This window comes from Rhincodon typus, chromosome 24 (assembly GCF_021869965.1).
Source record: "Rhincodon typus isolate 14 chromosome 24, sRhiTyp1.1, whole genome shotgun sequence".
Lineage (NCBI taxonomy): Eukaryota > Metazoa > Chordata > Chondrichthyes > Orectolobiformes > Rhincodontidae > Rhincodon > Rhincodon typus.
In genome coordinates, this window is record NC_063355.1 from 9,354,479 (window position 1) to 9,370,323 (window position 15,845).

At 41.3% G+C, this 15,845-nt stretch overlaps 1 protein-coding gene across 2 annotated transcripts in view; it reads right to left on the bottom strand.

The window, feature by feature from the left end:
• The window catches only part of bicdl1 (BICD family like cargo adaptor 1), a 298,028-nt gene continuing 282,183 nt past the window's right edge, over positions 1 to 15,845 (bottom strand). For both annotated transcript variants that reach the window (XM_048611331.1, XM_048611330.1), the window contains 2 exons: positions 9,291 to 9,411; positions 1 to 5,330 (listed from right to left, as the gene is read on the bottom strand). In XM_048611331.1, coding sequence (XP_048467288.1) covers positions 5,136 to 5,330; positions 9,291 to 9,411 — 316 coding nt within the window. In that variant the 3' untranslated portion in view covers positions 1 to 5,135. The remainder of the gene's footprint in view (positions 5,331 to 9,290; positions 9,412 to 15,845) is intronic.

Below are 15,845 nucleotides of genomic sequence, written 5' to 3' on the forward strand. Positions count from 1 at the left end.
ATTAGTCTTTATTATTACAGTGGCTCTGGAACAGACACACTTCATAGAAATATCTGTTTAAGGAGCTTTTCAAGTTCGGTACAAGACAAGACTATAAAAAGGCAGCAGCATTTTTACTAAAAAATAAGCATTTGTATTATGTATCTCTCTTCATATACAAATTAAACAGTAAACTGTATTTCAGTTACAAATAGTCTATACTGATATGAAACCTTTTCAATATAGAAAAAGAATCCAAGCTCTATATTATATACAGCCAATTTAAGCCACTCTGTGACATCCATTGCTTCTCAGCAGTGAGGTGTTCTTTAGCTCCCCACTCTGGTGGGAATTTAATCAATACATGAGCTGTTCACAGCCCTGACTAATATATCATAAAATAGAGATTGCAAACACAGAAACTGGGCAGTTAACTGGCTCCTGGAGCACTGACACCAGCTGTTTCTGTATTAATTCCCTTTAACTGGGTTGGGTTGGCACTATTCACTCCTTTTGTCAATAAGGCTTTATAAAAGTGTGTTGTAGGATTAGAATACTGGGTAACGGAACTGTTGGGTGGATGCACCATTGTTCATTTTAGTCCAGATGTGAGCAGTTTGCACGTTGTCTGGCCCAAGTAGGAATCCTGGTGACAGAACATGGTTCCTTTAAGCAGTGCTGGGAGTTCTTTATGGTTGCTTGTGAGGTTAAAGGTAGAATGGAAGCAAGTCTGGGGTCCTCTCAAATGGCTTAGGTGAAATGGTCATGTCACTAAATCCCCTGCCCCTGAATATCACAGTCAATACATATATTGAGTGCAGCAAAGGTCCAAATCTTAAAAATGTCAAACCCTGTGCCAAAAAGGGTTAATATTTTAAGGCAGTGACCTAAAAAAAAGGAGCTCAGATGACATTGTAAAACACAAGAGTGAATCTCAGAAAGTGGATTTACAATTTATGAACCTCAATTCTGAACAGTTTGACCTCATGACTGTCAGAAGGATCTAGATCTTCTGAGAGATGTGTATTTAGGCAATTCTGACAGAGCTGAGCAGGTCCCAGCCATAACTGGAAAGAGTCTAACATATACTGAACGTAACAGTGGATCGGTGGCAATTTTACAATCAATACAACTTAAAATACATTTTATTATTGCACAATCAAGGTAGATACTGGCAGTCTGCCTTTTGCATTTTGGTAACTGCTGAGACACTAATTCTCATTGAAAAAAAGAGCATATAGCAAGGAAGTGAAAAGTTTAAACACCATACAACGGAATAAGTGAACTTAGAGTAAAAATATAGTGGGACAATATATACTTGTCAGCCTGGTTCTGTGCAGATTGTTTGGCTTAGGGAGAAAGAAAGAGAGTTAATGTTTCTCTCTCAACATATCCTGCCAAACCTACGGAGTATTTTCCAGCATTTTCTGTTTTGATTTCAGGTATCCAGCATTCACAGTATTTTACTTTTGTGTTTGCTTAGATTTCAACTGGTAAGACTGGGGTTGCACTTTGACCTGTTTTGCATGGTAACCGTGTTAAAATGTCCAGTCAAAATGGTATTACCATCAATATTCACAGAAATATAATCTTTTAGTCTTCTCATCCCCCCACCCCTGCTCCTGAAGGTGCTGATCACTACAAGCTCAGACAGGTGATCTAAACCAGAATGACTTCACAGCTGAGCCTTTATCCTACCCTCAGCATTTATCCACAAACTCACAGATTTCAGCATTTCAATATTACTGACTAAAGCAATAATCAACTGATAACGCCCCAGTCCAGGGAGGAGGTAAAGGTCAAGCACCGACTGCTGTCCTGACCAATGTTTGTTAGTTTAGGACTGTGCAGAGATTGTAACTGAAACCTCCCTGCTCTGCATGGCTCACTTTCATTTTTGATATTTAGGTTACAATCGCTGGGGTAGGTGCAATAAACCCGACAGCTAGAGTGACATATAGCGAGTGCAGAATAAGTGTTACATCCCATCAGTTCAACCACAAATTCACTGTGTTAACCATTTGTTTTCACTAGTCTGCTCATGTTCCCTCTAAATAATAGCTAAAACTTATTGCACAGGCATACAGTACTAAAGAGGAACAGTAGACTACTCCATGTCATTTTACTGATTAAGCACATGGTCCACCTGTGGACACTACATAAGACTCTATGTTGTGCCTTATACAATTGCAATTAAAAGGCACCCAGAAATATATCCAGATTATACTGCTTCACCACTCCCAGCTAAGAACCATGCTATGCCTGTAGAGACTCATGGCAAGCTGCTGTACAGGTCAGGTTTACCCTAATCCCACACCCAACCGTACCATTCAGGCACACACTGCATTCACAACCCACTATCATGTATAGGCACCGAGTACACTCTCCCATTCTGTAGTGTATAACAAACCCCCATTCCTCATGCTATCTTATACAGCAGGTGGTGCCATTGCACCATAGACACTGCAGTGGCAAATAGCACGCAATCTCATTGTAAATATCACAAGCACACGTAACAGTACTCCAGACAACAGTGAGGTGACATTCAGTGGATTGTGTCATTATAACATAAAAGCACATGACAATTCTTCACATACCATACGTGGTGCACTAGCGAACTATATAGGCTTCAGGCACACATTACACTAGCCCGCACCACAGTGGACATGCGCAGGATATATTTTTAGATATACATGCACATGGCGCATTATCAGACAGGCGCGCACGCACACGCGCACAAACACACACACACACACACACACACACACACAACTGGAAAGGCACGTGGTACACTACTGCACAGGTACAGAGTGCAGTATCCTTTACTGTGTAGGTAGATGATGCACAGATGCAACAATACACTGTTCATGGTGCACTATCATACACCAGTCTGAGAGAATACCGTTCAAGGTGTACAGTATATTTAATACTGTGTATTACAGGCAGATATACATTACCCAGCACCATATTGCACAGACAATTCACCCTCAAATCTGCAAGGCTGGGCAGTGATTCTAAAATCCCCACACAGGTCATGCACAGGATGGTCCCTGTAAAGTACTACACATGTGCTGCTGTGCATGAACATTCAAAGAGGTCACTAACTTACAATTGCCTGTGCACTCCAAAAACGAAACAGAACGATTGATACTGTGCCCATCACATATGGCACAGAAATGATGCACTGACATTCTATATGTTCACAGCACATTGTAACACAGCTCTCTACAGGCAACCACACACTACTCAGTTCCCTAGTAGTAATGCAGTGTGTTTATCATTCTGGGGTGTATAGGCACAGGGTGCATTGTCACACAATTTACTTCACAAGCAAAAAGCATACTATTCACACCATGTACGTACATACCACATGATTCCACACAATTCTTCACATGTATACTTTCCCAGGTTATAACACTACTATAATTATAATAATAGATTATAACACTCCCTGTCACTCTCCACCACTCTACTCTCTAAAGACGCAGAACAAGCTCATACTTTCCAGCACATGATGCATGTCCTCAGTGGATGAACAGGCATATAATCTGTTATCCCAATCTATCTCCTACACTATATTGCTTAGGGATAGAGACCCTGACCATAGAGTACACAATGCACCATCCTATGCTGTTATCCAGGGACACCTGCTTACTCAACATTATCATGCATTGTATCAATCTGTTAATAGATTTGTACCGTCTGCAATTTCAAACCATACCACACAACTTGTATATTTGTGCATAAATCTACACTAGTCTTGTGCTGTCCAACACATTATATACATACAGTGCACTGTTCCATGTTGATCAGGCAAAAAGTACTTTATCTCAATCTACATTCTACCTTGCATGATTCCACATTATACAGTGCAGACACAACCCAACTATACTGGATGGGACTTTGTATCCAACCTTTCACTGAATGTTAAATTTAAACAGAAGATCCTAAAAGTACACAATGCTTCCATCAGCATCTGAAAAGAGAAAGGACAGATTAACAATGATTCTGCATTTGGATGCCCACAGGACAGCTACATTGGAAATTGTGGACGTTCAGTCATTTTTTTAGTTAATTAACTTTTCTCTTCTTCAACATCACACGCCTGCAATTTCCCCAAATGGGCACCCAGTTAACACAACACCCAAATGACAGTCTCACAATTGGCCAGAATGTGTCAGCCAACAATCCTTTTGTTGTATTGATTATACATCTCCACACAAAACATGAACCTATCTTTTCTCTTTACGGCTGCTGTCAAACATTCCATAGTCTCTTGTACTTTTCAGGTTCCCAGCAGTCGTGCCATATTTCACATACAAACATCCACCATGAGCCTATGTCGTACCATAGCGGGATGTGCTGCAGTACAGCGATTGTACCGACCAACACTTCATAGTCAGACAACTGTGCACTCGCATAATGAACTGGTTCCCATTGGTTTTCTGTCAAGGTGTTATTATGGAGCACTTTATACACCAACACAAAATTCACTTCAACACTGAACTTGTGCATAGTGAATTATCTTACACTATACTGAACAGGCATGACTCACACAAACACTATATTCCACAGGCACACAGTGAACTGTCCACACCTACATGCACATGCAGCAATATTCCATATGAATCATCTGAAGTGCAATGGTCAGAGGGTGCAGTACATTTCTTGCTATGGATGCATATGGGTTTGCTGTCTCATACAATTCTTTAAGGGCAACCAGTCCATCATAAAATACTATACAAACATTCAGTCCTTCACAAATCAGACATTCTTTAACTCATTTCTTGCACATTTACATTCTTTTACATTTCTCTTTTTGTGAGAATAATTTAACTTATCAACACAATTTGATTTAACCCGTTATGTACAGTATGGTCGTGCAAAACTCCATGTACAAGAACCTTTGTCAAAGACCATTTGGGCACCAGTAAAAGCAGAGAACATCTCTAGTAACAAGGCTACCTGACTTGTTCGACCACCCACGGTTTGCTCCACTCTGCCAACCTGCTATCCTTTTGCGGGTGAATGGAACTATTGCCTGAGCCCAGGAAGCATAAATTTTCTTCCCATTCAATGGAACACTCTTTGTACAAAGAATCTCTTTGAAGCCCTGCCAACTCCAAAATTGTCCCTTTTAACAATTACTATGAAAATTAATTCTTCTTGAAAAACGAGAAGGGACTTTTCCCTTCTGCCCCAACGAGCTCTTGTCGGTTTCGTTCCAGTTTCACTGAGGAGATGACTTTGTGCCTCATGCTGCAGCTGTTCCTGTAGGATTGAGCTGGCGGACGACACTCTCTCTGTTGTTTGTCCATTAACTGCTGGTCAATGACCCTGTGCATATCATCCTGTAAGGAGGGGAACAGAAGTCAGCATGTGCCACATATTTATAATTATACTGACTGGAGATTACCTCACAGAGCACGACAATGGTCAAATCAGATGTTGCTGCAGGCTACGTCTCTGTGCTATTGACAAACAGGCTGGGGTGGTATATTTAGAACTTTGGGACTGTGGAACAATACACCTTATACATACAGTGGTGAGTACTGAATAGGTTAATGAAGGACAGAAAAACAAAAATCAGCAACGAGGTAAGTGCTCAGCTAAGCTTACTATATTGTTAAAACTGAGGCACAGGAAGATCAGGTACTGTCCACTGAAAGCTAGGAAACTTGGTACAGGGAGGATTTGGAATAAAGGGCAAAGAGGGGAGTTTAAAATAGCTTTTGTGCAGAGTAAGGAATGTCAGGATTGGGGAGCTGAGTCAGGGAATGGTTAGTGTTGTATAGATAGTAAAGAGGAGGACTTGTGCATATTGCAACCAAGTCCTCAGTTCATCTCTATTACAGTGCCAATGTGCACTGGTCAACGTGACAGCATTTAGAAATCATCATTTCCTGAAACACAGTTACCTAGACCAATTCTCTGTTAGATCAAGTTGTGGCAAATTTTGAATTTTCAGCAATCATAAAAGCACAACTATCCACCAGAAACCTCCCTTGGAATGATCAAAAATATTTCCAACAGTGAAAGGAATCTGTTGCATGTTCTTGGCTTGCCCTGAAGTGGTGAATACAGTATCTGTCTTACACATTGTATGTTTGGCCAAACACATTGAAGGATGTTAGTAGGAAGGGCAACCCAGCTGTGTGCATCTAATGCAACATGGGTTAGGTATAAAGCATAAGGAAAGGGCCTGCTGCAATTATTATTCTAAATACAGATCATTCACCAGTCAGAAATCAATCTTAGTGGAATTGACAGTTGCATGATCTCTGGTGAAACAATCTGCAATAAATATCACAACAAATACAACAAGTTTTATTGCAGTGGGAACAAAGCTGATCAGATCTGAAGGAAAGCGTGATGGGAGATAATTCTGATGGTCAATTTCCAAGCATTTGCTGACCTGTAAAACCCATCAGCTACCTGCAGCAAACCTGAGAAGCCAAAGCTCAGTCTGCCTATCACTCATAGATGTATCACATGGAAATGGCTGAAGAGACCTGGTGAGAATGGAACATTCAAAACTCAGGAATAGCTAAAGATGAAGAGTGGATGTAATGGGGAGACATTCTAACAAGTAGATGGGGTGAGATGTGACAGTTAAAGCTCACCTCAGAGGCAGGAGGGGGCTTACAATAGTCTGCTTGTACAGTAGCTGGGAAAGGCCACTAGATGAGAAACCAGAGGAGCCAGATAGTGAAAAGCCCTGAGGAAGCAAACTGCAGCAGGGAGGAAAAGAGGGAAGAAAACACAAGACTCTGAAGCAACAAGAACAAAAGCGTTTCTTTGTTGGATTATTTATTAAAAGTGTTACATGGACAGACATGCAATACCACTGCAGCACTAACCACGATGTTCCTAACACACACTGCCCTCCTCAAATCCCCATATTCACCCAGCTTATTCCCATTTTCATACAGAAACTTCCACAGTACAGGTACCTCTGTAAATCCCTGTGGGGATCCAAGGGTGATCACATTTATACTTAGACAGTGAGAATACCCAGACACTCAAAATCAAATCGAGTGACTGACTATGCAAATGCATCCATTTAAGAGAATCCCCTGTTCAATGGTTCCAGGTCACATCCTTTGAAATCCATCTCCATTACTTCCTAAGTATTTACTTACAATTTTCATAATGGTGCTTTGTTCAAATGGAGTCTGACCTTCCATTCGATGAAGTAAAAAGGAGCTATCAGGTATCAGGATCAAATGTGAGCAAACGTTTAGTGGGTGGCATCATTAATTATAAACTAATATTTCAAGGACGAGTGTATAATGTGTGGAAGAAACTTGTTCATTCTAGTCTCCCATTTTCAATATTCACTTATGCAGCTTCAGGATCAGTGCTTAAACAGTGTAATAGTAGCGAGCATATTAGAACTAAATATTCAGGATTGGGACTTATTGCAACATTTTAATGCCCATTAATTTTTATTTAGAAGGTTCTTGTATTTTCTTTTCACTAGATGCAACATGCAGCATTCCAAATTAGCTGCCATTTTGACTGAATTCAGTTCAAAGCATTCACCTTAGGGGAATAGAGTCACAGAATCCCTACATTGTGGAATCAATCATTTGACTCATTGACTCTACACAAACCATGTGAAAATCCTCCACCCAGACCCACTCCGCTACCCTGAATCAGTAACCCTGCATTTCTCACGGCTAACCCACCCAGCCTGCGCATCCCTGAACACCAGGGGAAATTTAGCATGGACAATCCATCCAAGCTACATATCTTTGGACTGTGGGAGGAAACCCACACAGTCACAGGGAGAACATGCAAACTCCACACAGAGTGTCGCCTGAGGGTGGATTTGAACCCAGGTCCCTGAGCTAATGTGCCACCCATAATGTGTCACATTTTAAAATATAATGTTGGAATATTTTATTCCTTCCTAGATGATATGAGCACAAAATTTATTCACCCAGATTCCAAATCAAAATGGCTAAGCTGGACTGGTCTAACAGTGGTGGAGGTGGAAATACTCAAAATTTCAAAGGTTAATGTTCATGTGTTACACAAGCTTAGACAGTGTATAAGAGGAAGCATTATGGTTTACTATGAACAGATCACTAGAAATCACAGAAGATATAAGTGAAAAATAGTCGACTGGAGATGTTTAACGGGTGGAAAAACTCTTAGATCTTCAGAATGCCGATGTTGAAATTTCACATCAGAAGGTAGAGGTACATGGAGTTGAAGACAAGTTAATGAGATGATTTGCAGTTGTCAGTGTAACAGGTAAGAGATCCATCATATTAACTGAAATTACATTTCAAGGATTCTCTTAACAGGATCAGCATATACCAGTGAAATTCTCTCAATATTCCCAAATTCATAAAAGGTGGAAAAAAGGATCGTCGTTTGAGAAAGATAAGTTATTACAGGAAATATTGTTAGAAACCTATCGTTGGATACAAATAATCTTATTGCAACACGTCACATATTAAGCAACTTTTCCTCCAAATGATTGTGTTGAAACAGTGAAGCCTCATTAGGAACTGATTTTAGGTTTATTAAACTGTGATAATGATGTAAGTCATTAAGAGACAAAAACAGAGGTTTCTGGAAAAGCTGAGCAGGTTTGGCAACATCTGTGAAGAAAAAAATCAGAGTTAACCTACCTTCCTAGAACATCTACGTTCTGCTCGCAAAAAAGACCCTAAGCTACCTGTTACCTGCCACTTTAACGCACCACCCTGTTACCTGGCCAACATCTCTGTCTCTGGCTTGCTGCAGTGTTCTAGCGAAGCTCAAAGCTGGAGGAACAACACCTCATTTTTGCTCAGGGACCCTGTAGCCCTCTGGACTCAATATCAAATTCAATAATTTTAGGGCCTAAATTCTCCCATATCCTAGCCTCCTACCCAACACACAAGACCTTGTTATCACATAGCCTGCCATTACATACTACCTATTGTTAGTCACTAACAGTCCCAATTAACAGCTATTCACCCTCCTAGCCAGATCATTATCAACTCCTTTGTCTATCAAGTGCTCTTCTCTCTCTTCGGGCTCTATCCTATTGTTTACTCCCTACCCTACCTCCCTCCCTATTTTCAGCATATAAGACGACATTTTCCCAGCCACCATCAGTTCTGAGGAAGGGTCACCGGATCCGAAACGTTAACTCCGATTTTTTCTGCACAGATGCTGCCAGACCTGCTGAACTTTCCCAGAAACTTGTGTTTTTGTTCCAGATTTACAGCATCCACAGCTCTTTTGGTTATTATTTAGATTCAAGATACCATGTTAAGATTGGTGTTGGATCACCCTGCCCTTTGACCTACCTGCCAGGCCTCCAGCTGCTGTGAGAGGTTGAGTTTCTGTTGGATTGCGTCAAGGAGTTGGCTGTTGAGTGACATCATGTCAATCTTACACTTGGCCAATTCCATTTCCATATCATTCTTCCTGAAACAGAAACTCAGAATATTACCTTTACATTATATTGCCATATTTAATGTCCAACTATGTCACACATTGGAAGGAGTTTCAGAAGACTATGCATTACTCTATGTGAAACTAAATCACTGAGACCTGTAAGATCCAATGTTAGGGAAACTAGAATTAGCCTCAGGGCAAGGGCTGTGGGCTAGCATGGGTTAAGTCAACTACTTTTTCATTCAAAGTCACCATGTAATATCATCTATAAAGTTCACATGGGGCCATTGGACAAAAACTGGATCAGATGTGATACACCACCCACTCCATCTTGATTAATGAGCCAAAGGTAACTGTCTAGGGTTTTGCAGAAAGTGGAACGAAGTACCAGAGAGGTGCAAAATTTTCAGAAATATAATCCAAGGGTCAGTACTCTCAAGAGGAGAGGAGCAGAATGGATTGTGAAGGAGTGAAGTGCTTCACATCTAGCCTTTGCCCAACTTAACCCAGGCCATAGACATTTTCCTGAAAGTTGCATTCCAGGGCTGACCTAAGTTCTCATCACAGATCAGGTCTGTACATCATCAGTTACTGGCATGAATTTCACTTTTCAACAAAAGACAAAAGAGGCAGTCTACTAAAATGCTGAGCAAATGTAACTGGAAGACGTTTGGAAGAGCCAACACCAAACTATTTACCAGCTCATAGATATCTTATCAACTTCCTTGGTTATGGCTCAGTTGAAGATCTGTTCCACCATTGGCAAAACGCAGCAGGAAGAATTAGTTCAGACCCACTAGAATAGTTTAATAATATTCTAAGAACTTTAAGGAAATAAATAGGCAGTAGGAAAATTCCTTTTTGATAGATTTCAAAGGCTAGATTTCTCACAATACACTAAATCCTCTTACTCTCCAGAAATGCATAAATCTGTTGAACTTATTCAATTTGTCCATTTGAAGTGCCTTATCCCATAGCTTATTTCAAACTGCTACACATTAGGTAAAAACATTAAATTCAAAATATCTCTTTTGAAAATCTGAAGGAGGGTCCCGGACCCGAAATGTCAGCTTCCTGCTCCTCTGATGCTGCCTGACCTGCTGTGTTCCTCCAGCTCCACACTGGATAGGCTGGGACTCTTTTTTCACTGGAGTGTAGGAGGTTGAGAGGCGACCTGATTGAAGTTTATAAAATAATGAGAGGTAGAGATAGAATTAATTGCAGGTGTCTTTTCTCTAGGATGGGGGATTTCAAGACGAGAGGAGAGAGATTTAAAAAGAAGATTTTTTTTTTTTTTTTTAACACAGAGGGTGGTTTGCGTGTGGAACAAACTTCCTGAGGAATTGGTGGATGCAAGTACAATTACAATAGTTAAAAGATATTTGGACAGCTACATGATAGGAAAGGTTTGGAAGGACATGGGCTAGGAGCAGATATATGGGACTAGTTTAATTGGGATTATATTCAGTATGGACTGGTTGGACCAAAGGGTTTGTTTCTGTGCTGTATGACTATGACATTTGAAATCTGCACAATAAACAGATTTTTAAAAATGTGTTTATTCACTGTGGGACGTGGGCATCACTGGCTGGCCAGCATTTATTGCCTGTCCCTAGTTATTCTGGAGAAGGTGATGGTGAACTGCCCTCTTAAACTGCAGTCCATGTGCTGCAGGTGCCCAGGTGGTGGTGTTACCATTTATCTGCTGCCCTTGTCCTTCTGGATGGAAGTGTTCGTGGGGCGTGGAAGGCACTATCCAGGAATCTTTGATGAATTTCTGCAGTGCATCTTGTAGACAGTACACACTGTTGCTACTGAGCGTCAGTGGTGGAGGGAGTGGATGCGGTGCTAATCAAATGGGCTGCTTTGTCTTGGATGGTGTCAAGCTTTGAGTTGTCGAAACTGAACCCATCCAGCTAAGTAGGGAGTATTCGATTAGACTCCTGATTTGTGCCTTGTAGATTGTGGTCAGGCTTTGGGGAGTCTGGAGGTGAATTACTTACTGTAGCATTCCCAGCCTCTAATCTGCACTAGTAGAACAAAACATTACATGGTGAGTCCAGTTCAGTTTCTGGTCAATGGTGACCCAAGGATGTTGATAGTGGAGGATGCAGTGTCAATAAAACCATTGAATGTAATTAGATTCCCTCTTATTGGAGATGGTCATTACCTGCCATTTGTATGGCATGAATGTTAATTGCCACTTGTCCGTCCAAGCCTGGGTATTGTCCAGATCTTGCTGCATTTGAACATTGGCTGCTTCAGTATCTGAGGAATCGCGAATGGTGCTGAATATTGTGCAAACATCAGCAAACATCCCCACTTCTGACCTTATGATGGAGGGAAGGTCATTGATGATGCAGCTGAAGATGTTTGAGCCTGGGACACTACCCTGAGGAACTCCTGCAGAGATGTCCTGGAGTTGAGGTGACTAACCTCCAACAACCACAAGCATCTTCCAATGTGCCAGGTATGACTCCAACCAGGGGAGAGCTTGCCAACCCCACCCCACCCCATTTCCTATTGATTCCCATGAAATAACATTTATGGCAAGCCACGCTGCCCATAGTGTGAAAATCAGCTTGAGGACATCTCTGCAGGAGTTTCTCATGGTTGTGTTCTAGGCCCAACCATCTTCAGCTGCTTCATCAATGACCTTCCCTCCATCATAAGGTCAGAATTGGGGATGGTCACCGATGATTGCACAATGTTCAATACCATTTGTGACTCCTCAGATACTGAAACTGTTCATGTTCACATGCAACAAGATCTGGACAATATCCAGGCTTGGGCTGACAAGTGGCAAGTGACATTTGTGTCACACAAATGCCAGGCTACGACTATCACCAATAAGAGACAATTTAACCACCATCGCTTGATATTCAATGGTGCTACCATCACTGAATCCCCCACTATCAACATCCTGGGGGTTATCATTGACCAGAAACTCAACTGGAATCACCACATAAACACAGTGGCTACAACAGCAGGCCAGAAGCTGGGAATACTGTGGTGAATAACTCACTTCCTGACTCCTCAAAGCCTGTCAATCATCAACAAGGCACAAGTCAGGAGTGTGATGGAATACTCCCCATTTGCCTGGATGAGTGCAGTCCCAACAACACATGAAACTTGACACCACCCAGGACAAAGCAGCCCGCTTGATTGGCACTACATCCACAAGCATCCACTCCCTCCACCACCGACGCTCAGTAGCACCAGTGTGTACTACCTACAAGATGCACTGCAGTAATTCACCAAAGATCCTCAGACAGCACCTTCCAAACCCACAACCACTTCCATCTAGAAGGACAAGGGCATCAGACATGTGGGAACACCACCACCTGCAAGTTCCCCTCCAAGCAACTTATCATCCTGACTGGGAAATATATCGCCGTGGCATCACTGTCGCTGGGTCAAAATCCTGGAATTCCTTCCCTAATGGCATTGTGGGTCAACCCAAAGCAGGAGGACTGCAATGGTTCAAGAAGGCAGCTCACCACCACCTTCTCAAGGGGCAACTAGGGATGGGCAAGAAATGCTGGTCAGCCAGCAAGGCCCACATCCTATTAATGAATAGAGAAAAAAAAGACTGTTTCCGATCAGGAATGAAAATATTCTCTTGTCAAAATACAGTTTTTGGAGAAACTATCCAAGTCTGATCTAAGTTTAATTTCAAAACAACATTTTTCACTCATCTTTTTTATCCCTGATCACATTGTTCCAATTGTTGCCTCATGAGGTACAGCTGGAGCACTCTAGAGTATCCCTAGAAATAGCAGGTATGATTCATTATTGATAGGTAAAATGCATTATGGACCCTATTATGTCTGCTATCTTACAATTCATGATTTAATGAAAAGAGATGAAAATTTCCTGAAAAGGTCACGTAGATGTAAATTGACAAAATAAGCTTGCTGGTATTTCACTGTGTGTTTCATTCTGGTAATCTCTGAAATTCAGACTAAACTCTGCTGTTAGCATTTAATTGAGTCATTGTGATACCTTCCTGATGATTTCATTGGAACTCTTAAAAACAAACTTCTTCTGGAAGTATTCCAACCATTTTTGTCAAATTTATAGCATCTGATGCTGAAAAACAATCCATCACAAATTAGTTTAGCCTTTTATAATCAGTTTATATGTGGCCAAGTTGAGAGTACAAGTGAGACTGACTGTTCTGGTACAGATTAGGTTTCTGTGGCAGAGTTCTGAGGAAGGGTCACTGGACCCAAAACGTTAACTCTGACTTTCTCTTCATAGATGCTGCCAGATCTGCTGAGCTTTTCCAGAAACTTCTCTTTTTGTTCCTGATTTACAGCACCCGCAGTTCTTTCGGTTTTTATTCAGACTAGCTTTCTATTTGTTTCCTGCCTTGCTGTTATTTTGCACTCACTTTCAATTGACCATCCCATTCGCCACTTTAAACATTATGCCTCACCATATTTTGCACTCAAAGAACAGTTCGACAATCACATGAAATGAGAAAAGTCCATTTTACTGATCAAGCCTTCTCCCTTGGAGTTCTCTAAATAATCTAACCCCAGCATGAGGGCCATCCCAACCTGGAATTTCTGATCAGAGACAGAGAACGTTCTGTCAAAAATATTTCACAGAAGTATTTAAGCAAAGATTCAGAATATTCAATAAGTCTAATATACAATATGGTCATCCACAACATCATCACAGCCTCCAGATTTTCCAGAGAAGACAGCACATCAGGCCCTATTCATTTTTAACTTGTCATTACTTTCTTATCTTCAAAGTTTTCAAAATTTCCGATCTAGGTGCTGATGCGATAAATAAATGCTTGCCATTGAGTCAAAAGGCTAAAGGCGGATGCCTCAACTCCAGGCACCAGCACAAAAATCTAGGCCAATGCTACATCCAGTGAAGGAAGTCAATGGTTCACCTAGTTTTTTTTCTTCCAGACACCATGCAACCATCTCCCTCCAGATCACAGCATTCTATTTCTTAAATTAATTCTATGGATGTGGGTGTGTCACTCACAAAGGCACAATTTATTACCTTCAAAAGGGTTATGGTAAGCTATGCTCTTGAACTGCTACAAACTGTCTGGTGAACTTACTCTCACGGTGCAGTCATCCAAGATATACCAGGATTTTGACTTAGTGACGAGGAATGAATATCAGTATCATTCCAAGTCAGGACTGCTTGCAACTTAGCTGGGACCTTGAAAATGGGATGTTTCTCATATACATGCTGCCCTTGTCCTTCTAGGTGGTAAAGTATGTCAAAGCATCCATAGGATTACTGTAGAGCATCCCGTACATGGTTTATACTGTAGACATGGATGATAATTCTGGAGGGAGTAAATGTTTAAAGTGATGAATGGGATGGTCAATTGAAAGGCTTTGGTGTTGACTTTTGTTATGTCTACATTTATCCAGACAAGTGGAGATTATATCATAAAACTTCCGACTTGTGATTCCACAATAGCGCACAGCCTCTGGGGAGTCAGGAGATGAATTAACCTCCTCAGAATATTGCAGCCACATTATTTCTATTGTAGTTTCATAATGACCTCAGTGACATTAATTGTGGGAATTCAGCAATGATATATGCCATTGAATGTTGTGAGAAAGTGGTTAGACTATCTTTTGATAGTGATGGTCATTACCTGGCACTCGCGTGGAGCAGATGTTACTTGGCACTTTATCAGTTTAAACCTGAATATCATGCAGGTCTTTGTGGATGACTCTGTCTTGCAACTGTCTCTCCAATGACTTCAGAGTTTGTCCTTGTATTACTTTTCCTGGAAGACCACTACAGGTATTGCTCACATGTTGTACAGAGGTGCTGCCTGAAATCGCGACTGAACTCAAACCAAATTACAGAATGGTTCCTGTACAGAAGGTAGCTGTTCAGCCCACCATGTTTGTGCTAGTTCTCCGATGAGCGATGCATCTAGAGCCATTCTCCCACTTCCTCCGCATGGCCCTACACATTATTCTTTTTCAGGTAACACTCTAATTGTCTCAAATGCCTCAACTGAACCTGCCACCAACACACACTCATGCAATCCATTCCAGATCCTAACCACTCACTCAGTGAAAACATTTCTCATTGTGTTTTCATTGCTTCATTTGACAATTCACTGAAATCTGTGCATTCTTGTTCTTAATCCTTCTGACCAGTGGGAACAACTTTTCCCCATCTAAACTGAATGGACGCTTTAAACATTTCTCCAATTTCTCCAATCTAAACTGAAGTTCCTCATCTTGGAAACCATCTCGTGAAACTTCCTAGCACTGTCTCTAATGCTTTCAGATCTTTTCTAAAGTCAGGCACCCAGAATAGGATGCAGTCCCCTGACCAAGGGTGAATCAATGTTGTACACAAATCTGACATAACTGCGAATCAGAGATAGTAGGAACTGCAGATGCTGGAGAATCCGAGACAACAAGGTGCAGGGCTGGATGAACACAGCAGGCCAAGCAGCA